The 15742-nt window shown below is 45.9% G+C and overlaps 1 protein-coding gene across 1 annotated transcript; it reads left to right on the forward strand.

The window, feature by feature from the left end:
* The first annotated feature begins 1432 nt into the window (after positions 1–1432).
* On the forward strand, positions 1433–5293 carry LOC121602154. Its single transcript, XM_041930910.1, has 2 exons — positions 1433–2761; positions 5210–5293. The coding sequence occupies exons 1-2, from the start codon at positions 1433–1435 to the stop codon at positions 5291–5293; spliced, it is 1413 nt and encodes a 470-aa protein (XP_041786844.1).
* Positions 5294–15742: the final 10449 nt, after the last annotated feature.

A 15742-nucleotide genomic window follows, 5' to 3' on the forward strand; every position in this document is an offset into this window, starting at 1 on the left:
CTTTTGAAGCACTAATCCACAGCAACGAAGAGGTGCTAACTATCCAAAAGTTCCATTATCTTCGAGCTGCGCTCAAGGGTGAAGCTGCAAAGTTGCTGAAATCGATTCCGTTGTGTGCATCTACTACTACAACATTGCCTGGAAATCGTTGGTGGACAGATACGCCAACGAGTATCTACAAAAGAAGCGTCATCTACAGGCAATTTTCAACATCGGCAAGGTGACCAAGGAATCGAACGCATCATTGCACAGGCTGGTTGACGATTTTGACCGTCACGTAAAGATGCTGCATCAGCTTGGCGAACCAACAGCGCAATGGAGCACCGTGCTAGAATATGTGTTGTGCACCAAGCTTCCCGATGAGACGCTACGAACGTGGGAAGATTATGCTTCCACCCTCAGCAGCCCGAACTACAGCATGCTAATTGAGTTCCTGCAAAGAAAAATGAGAACATTAGAATCGATTTCTATGAACCATCCGGCAACGAGAGAAGCTACTCATCCTAGTTTTGTACGGCGAGCTCCACAGCACCTTTCTTCCTGCTCAACCATGGCGAGCAGTTCAAAAGGGTGCCCGCATTGCCAGCATGATCATGCCTTAAGCAGTTGCTATAAGTTTTGCCGTCTTCCTCTGTCTGAGCGTTTTCAGATAGCTATTGAGAAGAAAGTTTGCCATAATTGCTTAAGGAAAGGTCACTTGGCAAGGAACTGCGCTTCATCGTCCAGGTGCAAACACTGTGGTGAGAGACATCACTCTCTTTTGCATCGTTCGTCTGCAGTCGGTACGGAACCGAAACTCGTGTATGCGGAAGGACAAGAATCCACAGGAAGGAATGATCGTAACCAAGCACAGTCGCTCAACGTTACTAAGCATCCTATTCGATCGGAGGAAGTGTTTTTGCTCACTGTTCGTTTGAGCATAATTGATGCTGATGGTAAAGAGCATTTGGTACGCGCTTTGCTAGATTGTGCATCTCAACCCAACCTCATGACAGAGAAACTTGTCAAATTGCTGCAGCTACAACGGTGTCCTTCTAACGTTGAAATAACGGGAGCTGGAAGGATATCTCGAGACGTTCGTGGATCGGTGTTTGCTGAGATACGCTCCAAGAGGCAACCATTCAGCTGTGGTGTTCAGTTCCTGGTAATGGACAAGCTGACATCCAATTTGCCTTCTGAGACTGTAAGTGTCAGTCACTGGTGTATCCCTAAAGGCCTCGAGCTAGCTGATCCCGAATTCAACACATCGCAGCAGGTTGATTTGGTGATAGGTATCAAGCACTACTATTCATTCTTCCCCAGTGCAGCCAGAGTACATTTGGGTGATGGGTTGCCGTTATTGATTGATAGTGTGTTTGGTTGGATTGTTGCTGGTTCGGCTACGTTACAATGCTCGGAACCACAGGTAACAAGTTCAAACGCTATCTGTATGATGTCGCTGGAAGAGAGCATCGAACGATTCTGGAAGACAGATTCATTAGTGATGAAGGATGGCTACTCGCCTGAGGAACGAAGATGCGAGCAGATATTCCGTGATACAACGGCGAGAAATGAGACTGGGCGTTATATCGTACGCTTACCCCGTCATCCCGATTTCGGCATCAGACTGGGTGCTTCCAAGGTAAGCGCAGTACGAAGATATGATCTGTTGGAGAGGAGATTCGCTAAAAATGCAAAGTTGAAGGAAGAGTACCATGCGTTTATGAAGGAGTATCTTGATCTCGGGCACATGAGTTTAGTTCGGGATGGAGATACAGTACCTGCTGAGTCGTATTATTTGCCACATCATCCTGTGTTCAAGGAGTCTAGCACCACAACGAAAATCAGGGTCGTGTTCGACGGTTCTTCTAAAACCACCAGCGGATACTCGTTGAATGATGCTTTGTGCGTGGGACCAGTGGTGCAGGACGACTTGCTAGATCAGCTTTTGCGGTTCCGCACGTATAAGGTGGCATTAGTTGGCGATATAGCAAAAATGTACCGCCAAATACTTCTTCATCCTGACGATCGACCGTTGGTGCGAATCTTGTTTCGCTTCGAGCCGCAGCAGCCAGCGGAGACCTACCAGCTGAATACAGTAACGTATGGTCTCGCGCCTTCATCCTTTCTCGCTACGCGCGCTCTTATTCAGCTGGCCGATGATGAGGGTAATGCATACCCACGAGCGGGCCCAGCTCTACGAAAGAATTTTTACGTCGACGATTTCATCGGTGGAGCCCAATCAGTTGAGGAAGCCACCCGCCTACGAACTGAATTGGCCGAACTACTACAAAAGGGCGGATTTGAGCTGCGGAAATGGACGTCGAACTGTGTTGATGTGCTGCATGGGCTGGATGAGGCACAGGTTGGAACCACAACCAAGATGAGCTTCGATTCTCACGAAGCCGTGAAGACACTTGGCATCAGTTGGGTTCCACAAGGTGATTGGCTGGTGTTTGAGGGTGTGTGCCAGCCAGACGACGATGTGATCACCAAGCGATCTGTGTTATCTGCCATCGCAAAAATGTACGATCCTTTGGGGATGATAGCGCCGATAATCATCCGTGCTAAGATGATTATGCAGGAGATATGGGTGTCGTCACGCGATTGGGATGAATCGTTGCCAGAAGACATCGTATGCAAGTGGAAGCAGTTTCAGAAGGAGATACGATCTCTATCACAATATCGAATGGACAGATTCATACTGCTTCCTGAGGCGCGAAACATCGAGCTGCACACTTTTGCTGATGCATCTTCTGCAGCCTATGGTGCTTGCACATATGTGCGGTGTGAAGACGCTGGGCGAGTTCGAGTCATGCTTTTAGCGTCGAAGAGTAAAGTTGCTCCGTTGAAAAATCTGACTATTGCTCGGTTGGAGTTGTGTGCCTGCGTTCTAGCTGCGCACTTGCATCACCGCATAAAAGGTGCCATTGATGTGGCCGTAAATGCATCATATTTTTGGACCGACTCAGATATCTGCATGCATTGGATCAAGGCGCCACCGAGCACATGGAAAACATTTGTGGCCAACCGTGTAGCGGAAATCCAGCATTTCACTAGTGGTGCCAAGTGGAGGCATGTAGCTGGAGTCGAAAATCCTGCTGATTTGATATCGCGTGGGATGGAGGTGTCCGAGTTCAACAACAGTCGAGCATGGAGGCATGGACCAGCCTGGCTTGAGCATTCGCAAGATGCTTGGCCCATGCCCAATCCACAAAGCATTTCTGAAGTGGCAGAGCAAGAGAGGAAGGAGTTAATTTCGGCGGTTACTGTGTGCCACAACGAATTGTTTCTGTGTTGGTCATCTTATACTCGCCTGGTGAACGTTGTCAGCTATTGCATGCGATTCATTGCCATGCTCCCTCATCTAAAGAAATTAAGAGGAAGAAGAGTTTTACGATGCAGCGAGGGGAATGCGCAACTGAGGGACGTTTCATCTCGTAAAGTTCTCAGCGCTCGGGAGCGAGCAGCAGCAGTTAATGCCTTAATACGCCTTGCCCAACGTGAGTCTTTTGCTGAGGAGCTACGCGATCTGCAAGGAGGAAAGCGGGTCAAAAAACAATCAGAGCTGAAAACCGGGTTGGCGTTTGTGGACGAAAAGGGTATCATCTTGGTTGGTGGACGACTGAATTTATCACAGCTGCCGTATCAGTCGAAACATCCCGCACTGCTGCCGAAGGGCCATCCTTTGGCTCGATTGATTGCTGAGCATGATCACAAAATGCTTCTTCATGGAGGAGGACGGTTGCTGCTGTCAGTTATACGAGAGAGGTTTTGGCCTTTGAACGGAAGAATGTTGGTCAAAAGCGTAGCTCGGAGCTGTATAAAATGTATTCGGTACCAGCCTACTATTGCAGAGCAGCATACTGGCCAGCTGCCCGCTGCCCGAATTATACCAAGCCGGCCCTTTGCTGTTACCGGGGTCGATTATGCAGGTCCCCTGTACCTAAAACCTGCGCATAGGCGCGCAGCATCGTTGAAAGCATACCTGTGTGTCTTCGTGTGCTTTGCAACAAAGGCGGTGCATTTGGAGCTAGTGGGAGACCTCTCAACTGACGGTTTTCTCGGGGCTCTACGGAGGTTTACGGCGAGGAGAGGTGTTCCGGATCATCTCCATTCGGACAATGGAAAAAACTTCGAGGGAGCGAGAAATGAGCTACGAGAGCTTTTTGCGACTTTGACGAGTGAAGCTGCGCAGAGTACCATCGCTTCGTCGTGCGCGGACCAGGGAATCTCTTGGCACATGATTCCACCGAGAGCTCCTCACTTTGGCGGCCTTTGGGAAGCCGCGGTGAAAACGGCCAAGCGTCATCTGTTCCGTCACCTCGGAAGTACTCGGCTCTCCTTCGAGGGTTACTACACCGTGCTGCACCAGATCGAGGCAGCTATGAACTCTCGTCCTCTCTTACCGCTTACGGATGATCCCAATGATTTAGCCGCACTAACACCTTCTCATTTTTTGATAGGCTCCTCATTGACGGCACTTCCGGACCCTGACATGACGATGGCACACACTAATGCACATGAGCACTTGGCGAAGCTGCAGCTATTGGTGCAGAAGTTTTGGAAACACTGGCAAAAGGAGTACTTGCAAGAGTTGCAAAAGGACCCGCGTGTTGCCAGGCAGGCAGATCAAATCCAACCCGGTCGAATGGTTATCCTGATGGACGAGTTGCTGCCTAGTACCCGTTGGCCGTTAGCGCGTGTGATAGAGGTGCACCCCGGTCTGGACGGGCTGGTGCGAGTAGTTACCTTGCGCACGATGAAGGGTTTAATTAAGCGTCCGATAACTAAAATATGTCCTTTGCCAGTAGAAGAGAGAGGAGATAACACTTTGCCAGCAGCTTCGTAACCGAAATGTCCGTATTTGTCGATTTAATGTTTGCGCACCGCACTTCGTCGTTGTATAAAGAAAACCACGCGGTTTGTGTCAGGACTGAGTTAGTGTTAGTGTTAGTGTTGATGGTACATCAAGGCGAGGAGTATGTTTACGTTTTTTGTTATTGTTGTGTCTTGACAGCTAGGGCTACGTTCATCCAGCATATTGTGTGCGTATTTTCACTGGGTGAAGCGTTAGAACAAAATTGTCAACCATTGTTGTTAAAGGATTCGGAATATACTGACGAGTACGCCAAACGGTCACCGTTAAACCGTGAGAAATTTTCACTGCACTTTAACATAAAATATCACAACGTAGGGCCGATCACGAACAATGGTTTTTCTGATTCAGTCAAAGGATGAGGTGTTCAAGCGTTTCTGTGAGTACGAGGCTATTGTTACCGCAAAGTTTGGTCAACAGCCGTTTACGTTGTGATAATGGCGGTGAATACCGAAGCAAGCAGTTTGAGCAATTCCTGAAGCAGAGTGGTATCGTTGTGAAGTGGACTGTTCCACATACACCTCAGCAAAACGGGGTTAGCGAGCGGATGAACCGTACCTTGGTTGACAAGGCCAGAACAATGCTGCAGGATTCCGGAATCAAAAAGCGATTTTGGGGGCAAACCATTCAAACGGCTGCATACCTTCTCAACCGCAGCCCCACGAATGCGATCGATGGCAACAAGACTCCATACGAAAGATGGGAAGGTAAGAAACCTGATTTGGCAAAGCTCCGAATTTTTGGATGTGATGTGTACGTTCACATTCCGAAAGAACAACGTGCTAAGCTGGATGCAAAAGCTTGGAAAGGAGTTTTAGTAGGATACTCTGTGAATGGGTATAGGGTTTGGAACCCGGAGCAGCATGAAATTGTGCACGTGCGTGATGTTGTATTTTTGGAAGGCTGTCATATTACTTCAGAAGCAGTAGGAGATATGTCACACGACGATTTTTTTTTGACACCAATGAATAGAGAAGGTTCATCAGATGATGTTGAGTTAGACGATAAAGCAAGTCCATGACCATGACATTGAATCTGCGGAAGGGTATGAAACGGCTCCTAGCCTGAATTCTGATGTTGAAGTGGTTCCTGATGATGAAATTTCAAAACGACAACGGACGGTTCCTGTGTGGCACAAAGACTATGCGGTGGAATATGCAGCATACGCATTGAATGCCGCAAGTTATGTTGAGAATCTACCGACCTCACTAGCAGAAGCTCGTCAGCGCGATGATTGGAACGAATGGAAAAAGGCTGTTGCTGAAGAGATGCAGTCCTTGGAAAGGAATAAGACATGGGAGTTAGTAAAGCTACTGGAGAATAGGACACCGATATCATGCAAATGGGTGTTAACAATAAAGCGGAGCATGGATAACCAACATTATCGTTATAAAGCTCGCTTAGTGGCTAGAAGTTTTAGCCAGCGTTACGGTTTCGATTACAATGAAACATATTCTCCGGTTGCTAAATTGGATACTCTGCGCATGGTCTTGGCTTATGCTAATGAAGCAAAGATGATAGTGCATCAGATGGATGTTCGAACTGCCTTCTTGAACGGCACGTTAACGGAATAGATTTTCATGACACAGCCCGAGGGTTTCCAGACTGACGGAGATCTTGTGTGCCGTTTACATAAATCTCTGTACGGTTTTAAGCAGGCGTCGAAAGTATAGAATGATCGGTTTAACGATTTTGTTCATGGACGTTTGGGTTTTAGACGGAGTCTAAACGACCAGTGCCTTTACATAAGATCAACGAAAAACGGCGTTGTTATCATCGTGTTGTACGTGGATGACCTCGTGATCGTGGGTTCAACTCTAGAGGATGTGGTTTGTGTGAAAAGATGCCTATCAAACGAGTTCGAGATGAAAGATATTGGCGAGGTGAAGTGCTTTCTTCGAATGAACATAAGCTACGATAGGGAACAAGGTGTGATGCAAATTCACCAGCGACATTATCTTCAAGATGTCTTGCGACGGTTCAAGATGGAGACATGTAAACCTTGTTCGACACCTATCGAGTATCGTCTAAAGCTGATGAAAGGCGACGAGGATAAACGTACGTCACAACCCTATCGTGAATTAGTAGGTTGTCTGATGTATGCTGCTCAGACGACAAGACCTGATCTGGCCGCTGCAGTGAACTTTTTCAGTCAGTATCAGAGTTGTCCAACGGACGAGCATTGGACACATCTCAAGAGAATCCTTTGCTACATAAAAGGATCTCTAGATGTGGGGCTCGTGTATCGCAGAGGCAGAGGAAAAGCGCTGGAGGTGTATTCGGATGCAGATTGGGCCAATGACCCCAACGATAGACGATCAGTGAGCGGAAGCGTTGTTGAATAATTTGGTCAGTATGGGAATGAGAGCAGCCTTGCAGTTAATGAGAATTGCGCTGGGAATATTGTCAGGCCCAGGTGCGTAGGAAAGCTTCAACAACGAAATAGCACATTCCACCTCATCATCGTTGATTAGTGGTGTGCATAAATTAACCTCATCATTTATGAAGGATAAAGCCGATGTTGAGTTAGACGGTACCGAGGAATTGTTGGTGTACACAGAAGAGAAATATGAGGCAAATGCATTGCAAAACTCTTCATCTCCGGTAATGGAGTTTCCCTGAAACTGAATCGAGGAAGGAAGTCGTCCACAGGATTCCTTATCTTTAGCAAATTTCCAGAATTATGTGGGATGTTTTTTGATATTGATTTCAATTTTCCTGACGTAGTTGGCGTAGGCGGTTCGGTTCAGCTGCTTATATATTTTGAGGCGCGAGCAAAATTTATTTGATTAGTGCTGTTTTTTAGTCGATGCAGTTTTTTAAGGGCCCGTGATCTTCGACGTTTAGCCAAACGTAGTGCAGAATTGGTCCATGGTGCATGAGCACGAACACTAAACCGTGGTATGAATTGTTCAAACAGTTCATTCATTTGAGAAGAAAATTCAGCCACACTGTCGTTGATGTCGTCATAATCAGCGATAGAGTCCCAGTTGATTTGGTTAAGTGCAGAAACGAGATCAGTGAAATTACTTTGTCTAAAATTGAAATCTGCTTGACGTGGGGTTGAGATGACGGTACACTGCATTGCGGGAGCGTGAAGTATGTAAGTAAAGCTGGATGATGTCCATGAGGTTCAACAATACTTTCGATGCATAATTCGATTGGCCTCATGTAATCAGCAACTTTGTCGTTCGCAAACACTAGATCTAACATATTGTTATTGTGGCTTAGAACAGTGTTAAGTTGGCGAAGACCTTCAAAGCTTAGTTCATCGAGTAGAGCTTGACTGGTAGGGGATAGTCGGGTAAGCATAAGATTCAGTGTCGGAAATTTGCCGTTGATATCCCACTTAAGATAAGGTTGATTGAAGTCCCCGAACAGAATAAAAAAGTCATTCTTATATTTCTCTGTCGTTAAGTGCAATGAATTACAGAATGCATTTATGGTATCAATGTTGGCTGATTGATCAGGAGGCAAATAAAATGATCCGATGATTAACGAAACATTAAGAACTTTTACTCGAACCCAAAGGCATTCAATTGTAGATGTGTTTGTCGAGCACAGAAAGGAAGCATAATTTGCATTGATCGCAACGAGGACACCACCACCTCTAAATTTGTTACTGTTGGCTGCAGAACGATCCGTACGGAATGTATTAAAGCGGTTGTTATCAAACAAAAGCTCAGATGGAAAGCTGTCATCTAGCCACGTTTCCGTAAGAACGATAACATCCCAGTCGGCGATTGCAGTATAAAAGATATTGAATGTGTTTAGTACTGGCTCCATAGGTAAAGTTGAATGACTTAATGTTGGCTTAAAAAAGTCGAACCGGAGGAATTATTTTGAATCAGATGAGTTTCAGGTAAGTTTGCATTTTTAAGATGATGGCTCGGTGATGGACTATGTTGTGTTGTATGTGTTGGTGGGATCACATTTATGCAGTTGACATCATTATACTTAAAAATAGTAGTTGAGAAACTTCTGGCAGTTGAATTGTTTGAAGCAGGAAAGCAAGATACCGGGAGTGTTGGTGTGAATTGTTTCTGTGTACGTTGGTGAAATTCAAACTGGCGGTAAACAAATCCGCATGGCCAAGTTGAAGGAGAGAAAGCGAGCTCGCAAAACTCTGATGGAATGCCGATCTTACAGGACACATACTTTAGTGAGCTTGTAACACGACCTCTTGGTATGACACACTTCACCGAACAGTCAGTGCATTTTAACCTTCCTAGTATGAACATTTTCATGTTCTCCTCAGTTACAGTGGGTGCAATCCTAGTTACAAACATCCAAACTTTTGGCTCAGGTGCAGGAATGAATTGTATGGTGTCTGTGTTGATGTGATCATTGGCAGTGCCGGTGTGAAGAATTGCTTGTGTTGGATTAATGTGTTCATTATCAGAGGGCATACGCGATTGTGAGTGTGGTAGTGAGTTCTGTTTGACGGCAGTTAGTGTTGGTGACATAGGAGTATCGGTGGATGTGTGGAATGTTTTATCGGTGAGAGAGATGGTACTCACAGTCGGAGCGATTTTCTCACGCTCTTGCGGCATCACTCTATTTGGATCCAGCTGAGATATCCTTTGATCAAGCTCACTCCGTATTGCATTTCTCAACTCATCTTTCAGTGTATTCATCAAGCACGAAATTGATGAGAAAAAATCTGATCTCGAGTCACGGTATTTCTCCCACATCCAGCAGAGTTTAATGCATTCCGGATGAAAGGCAGAATTGCACTCCGAAAAATGAAGATTGCCAATACAAACAACCGGATCTTTGTTGATAGTAGTAGAGCAGATTGCACAGTCCATTATGAGAGAGAGTATCGATCACTTAGGTGAGCAGTGAGAGTGAACGGAGAGGACACTGATTGATGAGCTGCTGCGAATTACTATCTGAGTGTATTAAGCAGGGTCAATAACACTGAACCGCAGTCGCCGATGAAACAGAAATCACGTAGAAATACAATTCAGGTACGCGTTCTCGTAGAAATTCTCGTACGATGCAGAAACAAAACGCTTCAACACAGCAAAACTTGCGACAGGAACAGCTTCACAAATTCAAAAATGAACAATTTCAAACAAAAATCACACCAAAAACAGACAGTACACAGGAACAACGCAGAAACACGTCCAAACGCTTCAGTGTACAGTGTTTTTGCTATCCTTGGCAATGATAAATGCTGTTGATGTTAAATCGCCAACCAGTTCAATATGTACTGCTCTTGTTGAAAAACATACAAATATGGCGATGTATGCTTTAATCGCACTTCTGTTGCGGATAGTTTGTTTTACGTAAATTGGTCCGCAATAGTCTACTCCGCATACTGAGAATGGTCTAGTTGGTGTGACTCGTGATGTTGGCAAATCGGCGATACTTTGCTAAATCAGTGTAGGTTTGGCTTTAAAACATGCGTGGCAACTGTGGCATACAGACTTGCATAAATTGCGACCGCCAATTATCCAAAAGCTTTAGCGTAGTGTTGTTAAAAGCAGTTGTGGTGCAGCATGCAGCTTAGTCAAATGTATCGAGACAGCTAGTAGTGCGGACAGTGGGTGTTTCGATGATAATATTACCAGGTGATTTTCTGATTCCGACAGATGTGCGTTACTGAGCCGGCCACCAATGCGCAGAATACCTTGCGTATCTATGAAAGGAGAAATCCATTTCAATTTGGAGTTCTTCGGAATCTCTTTGCCCTTCTGCAGGTGTTGTATCTCCTCGGAAAATGTGTCTTGTTACGAAAGATAACACAACTTGAGTTCTGACGCCATGAGTTCGTGTACAGTGAGCGGTGGCATGTCCTTAGCATGGACCTTGTTTCCTACGCGACGCTTTGCGTTTAGTATAAAGCGCAAACAATATGAAACAACTCTTTGCAGTTTGTGGTAGATCGAAAATCGTGAGAACAAACTGTTTCGAAATTCCCAGATTAATGCTGTGCTTGCAACCCGTTACGATAACTTTTCTTCTTCTGCGCTCTCATCTTCGCTTGATGATGGTGTGTTCTGTGGCCATTCTTCCGAGTTGCGTGCTAACCAATGTGGCCGGTGCCACCAGCGCTCACACACTGGCAACCTTTCCGGAGTTAAACCTCGCGAAAGGTCGTCTGCTGGATTGCCCAAGCCTGGGACATGCTTCCAGCATTGTATTCCAGCCGTTTGCTGAATTTTTGCAACCCTGTTTGCAACTAAGGGCTTCCATCGATTTGGTGCTGAATTCAGCCAGTGAAGGACAGTCATGGAATCGGTCCAACAGATGGTGGTAGCAGAAATTTTCAGTGATTGCTGCACTTTCTCGTATAGGAGTGTGGCTAGCCGCGCTGCACATAATTCCAATCTAGCTATGGAATGTGAATTGAATAACGCAACGACCTTTGACTTGGCTGTTAGCAGCTGCACGGTGACTCCTTCCATGCTTTCAGCCCGAATGTAGCAACAAGCACCATATGCTAGTTGTGATGCGTCAGCAAAGATATGAATTTGCAGACTTGTTGCCGTGCATTGCGATATTTACCGTGGGACTGTCAAATTGCGTAGTGAAGATAATGTAGCGTGAAATTTCGACCATTCATGCTGTAAGTGCGATGGTAGCTCGCTGTCCCAGTCATCCCGTCCGGCAAAATGAGTGTATTTTTTGAGTGATTTGAGTGACGCTAGCGAAATACAGTGTCTCTTCGACCAATGAGTTACACCCTCGCGCGAGCCCTCCCCCTCCCCACCCGTAACGCACAGTGCGCTCTGCAGTTCTTAAAGTGTTCGTGTTCTTTCCAGTCATGCTACCAACACATCCAAAGATAGTTGTTTCTTTCGTTTCTCGTTTTCTTTCATGCATAGACACGATCTCAAATACGCACTTATTCTAACAACAAACACAAACACGGTCATTTTTTATTTCATTAAAAACTTTATTGAAACATAAATTACACTTTCACAACACATTTAGAATCCTTCATACTCACGCATGGCGTCATACTGAAAAGTACCGGGTCGAGCCAGGCTACGGGAAACTTGTCCACAATCTGCGTTGCCTCTGTTCAGCAAATTCTTACTTGTCGATCCACGCACTGCATGTGCGTCTGTGCACACTGTTTATTCACTTCACACTTTACCAAAACACACCGGCGCACGAGACTTTGAACGAAATGCGCATTAACGCACAAACACTGCGCGCGGGACTTAGAACAAAACGCGCACAACCATCTCCGGCAAAGCGTCGCGATGTACTGGTGGTTTGGTACGCGTAGGAGGGGTTACATACAGAGCGATGGTTCGATGCTGTAGTGTAAGCGAGACAACACGATGTGACGAGCAGCTCCAAGTTGTTTAGATCGCTGAAAGACACATACACATTCACAGACGGCTCGTCAAAGCACGGTATTTGTATTGGTGTTAGTGAAGCGCGCGTGTAAAACAGAATGCGAACTCTCATCGCAGCGCGTTTCTCCTTGCTTCCTCAAGCTTCCTCACACTCCTCGGCCTGAATCACTCAAAATTTGGGGTCTCATTGTTTGCGTGGATATGCCTTTCCATTAATCTTGAGAGCCCATAGTTGCTGCATGAATATCTTTGCGATGATGATCGTTGGGCCCAGTAACCCGAGGGGATCAAATATCTTGGCGATATATGACAAAATTTACCTTTTCGTCATGCTAGGTGTTGTAGGTGGTATCTCAATACGAAACCGTAGTGTATCTGTTGCCGGTTCCCAAACGATGCCTAACGTGGATACTTGTTTCGAGCTCTTCCACTCGTGCGTGAGTTGTACCGCCACATCTTCTGAAGGAACGTTCTGCAATGCTTCGGTGCGGTTCGATTCCTATTTTTTCAGCGTGAAGCCAGCTGAATTTAGCATATCTGAGATTTGCCCTTGTATGACAATTGCTTCGGACAAATCATCGGTACCCGTTAGCAAATCATCTACGTAAAAGTCGTTCGTGACCGCATTCATTGCCAAAGGATACTCTTCCTTGTGATCAAGAGCAATCTGTTTTAGGGTCCTGGTTGCCAAAAATGGAGCAGAGGCTGTGCCGTACGTAACCGTTTGTAGCTCAAATGTCGATATAGGATCTGCAGGATGTTCTCTGTACCGGATGCGCAGATAGTTACGGTCATGAGGGCTATGTAAAATTTGCCGATACATCTTCTCTACGTCTGCAGTGAGAGCAATGGCACGACAACGAAACTGAAGGATAATGGATAAAAGATCTTCTTGAACGACTGGTCCCACTAAGAGTTTGTCGTTCAACGAGTAACCACTCGAAGTCTTACAGGATGTATCGAACACGACACGCACCTTCGTGGTTGTGCTTGATTCCTTAACGACAGCGTGATGTGGGAGGTAGTAATGCTCTACAGAATCGTTTGCAGGACTGGTAAGCCGCTTCATATGCCCTAAATGCTCATATTCTCTCATAAATTTCACATACTCTTCTTTCATTGTAGCATTGGTGTTCAACCGCCGTTCGATACAACGCAGTCTGCGATCGGCAATTTCCTTCGACTCTCCTAAAACGATATTAGGGTTGGAGTTAAATGGCAAACTAACGACATACCTTCCACTTGAGTTGCGAACAGTTGTTGCTGCGAAATGCTTCTCGCAAGTATTCTCCTCAACCGATAGCACAGGATCCTCGGCTATGGTTTCACTCTCCCAGAACCGCTGCATGGTCTCCTCCAGTGGAGTGTCGTATGCATATAGATGGCACAGCCGCGGACCGATGGACGAATGATGAGTGTTGCCGGTGACAACCCAACCAAAATGGGTTTCGACCAGCCACGGTTTGCCTCTACCGATAGAGCGCTTGCGACCGGTGTGGAGCTCCCAGAACGTATCGCCTCCGATGACGATGTCGATTTGCCCCGGCCACCTTGATACCACTAGCTGCTTGATCCTTCACGAAGTTGTTGGTCTATTTCAAGATTTGGATACGATCTTGCACGAAGTCGATCACATCCTTATATTTGTCCGTCGTGAAGTGCACGGAATGTTTCTCCCAAGCCAACAATGTCTCTCGATCCAACTTCATCAGCAGCATGTTTGACAGGGGTGTATCTCACGAGTCAACCGGTTCATTCAGCTTTTTCAACCCGTAGACGAAGCAGGTGAATTCATCCACCTGGTGCATGCGCTTATCAACGCACACCAATTGCACTCCCGGAAGGTAGTGCAATTTGCGATAGTATTCGCGAATCAACAGACGAGAATTGTCGTAATTGTCGTTTAAGAAGCGCCGTACAGATAACCGAATAGTTGTCCGACGTTAAAGGTGTATGCTCGAAGGGTACCGCCGCGTCCCCCTTCAACGATGACAATAAGTATTGCAGCTTCGCGATAGATGGAAGCTCGGCTGAAGCGTCGATCATTGCGATGAAGCGATCCCGGAAAGAAAGCCATTTTGTGTGATCTCCGTCAAATGTTGGAAGTTCGATTTTGGGCAAACGTAAATTTAGCGCGTGAGGTCGACCGAATGCAAGCATTTAGCAAGCCAAGCCCGTTGTATCGTTGAGCGAACCTTCTTCCTTTGGTTGTCTTTCCCGTAGAAATGAATTTAGCTTGCGACAGCGTTCTTCAATGTCGATCCGTTCCATTATGCTGGCTTCGACCGCTTCGTCTCTATCGTCAAGCTCTTCCAGTTTCGAAACTGCGGTGAAGAACTCTGCCTTGTGCTTCTCCAGATCTTCTAACGCCTCCGGAATCTGCTTGACATCATCACTCGAATATTTTGCCTGGAACCGTGCCAGCGATTTTATGTTCTCCAGGGCGGTCCTCTTTTTCAGTTGCACTGCGTCAATTTTCTCATCCATTGCACAAAGAAAATACTGCGATATCACACGAAAATAACGAACAGAGTGATGGCGCGAATTTCAAAATGATGGCGTTTAACCGACCGTTGCCCTTGATGCGGGGCGATATGCGATGGCGCGAATTGTCACGGAATGACTTGCACACTTGACGACGAATACCGAATTCCACTCTTGATGCAGAATGAAATTTAATTCTTCTCTGTATATCACGATCCGTTTCGAAGGATCAAAAATGTGAAATATATTCACGAAAAGGGGCTGGCTGTGATATTTGGAGGAAATTTGAATAGGAAAGTGTACACCTCTATCGCTGGTCGGTTTGCAACTGTATATTCGTTTGTCCTTTTTGTATATGATAATTCATGCAGGTCAAGCAGTTTCTAGCGTCTAGTAGTTTATAACCTAATCTTAGTTTCCTTACGCTTTGTTTCATGTACCATTCAAATTTAAGTTCGAAAATAATTATTCAAATTCCAACAGTTATAAAACATTATTATGAACCTATAAGACAGTTTTCATTCAAATCTTACAAGAAATTCAAAAGATATCCTCTTTTAACCACGAAAAACATCATTGTTCCATACAAAACGTATGGCCTACCCGGGTTGGCGGTTGTACGATTACGTAAAGTTTTTTGGTCGTACACAAGACGGTTGAGCCAAAAGTAACAAAAGCTCACATTTTGAAATTGTCAGCATTTTGTCACTCCCATGACCATGCTCCTATGTGCTCTGTCAGACACAAACAAACAAACAAACACGACGAACATCGAATCGAACATGTCAGTTGAATCGGCCTGTGATGTTCGATACCCGACAGACAAAGAGAACGAAATTTTCAGGCGAGGGGTAGGTAGAAACATGCGGTGGGGGCCCGGCCCAAGATCGGATCCGAAGTCCGTTGTTTTGGGCTCGAAATTAAAAATGGCGGATGGAGCGCTACCACGGAGAGAATGCGCTCTCTTGCTTGCCTTTAAAATAGACGAGGCGCTCTCGCTGTAAAGAACGCTCGCTCGCGCTGTTTCATCATACCCCTTCCTCCCCGTTTCTTTCGGCTTGCGCAGAGCTGAACTGGTACC

The sequence above is a fragment of the Anopheles merus genome, unplaced genomic scaffold, assembly GCF_017562075.2.
Source record: "Anopheles merus strain MAF unplaced genomic scaffold, AmerM5.1 LNR4000322, whole genome shotgun sequence".
Taxonomy (NCBI): domain Eukaryota; kingdom Metazoa; phylum Arthropoda; class Insecta; order Diptera; family Culicidae; genus Anopheles; species Anopheles merus.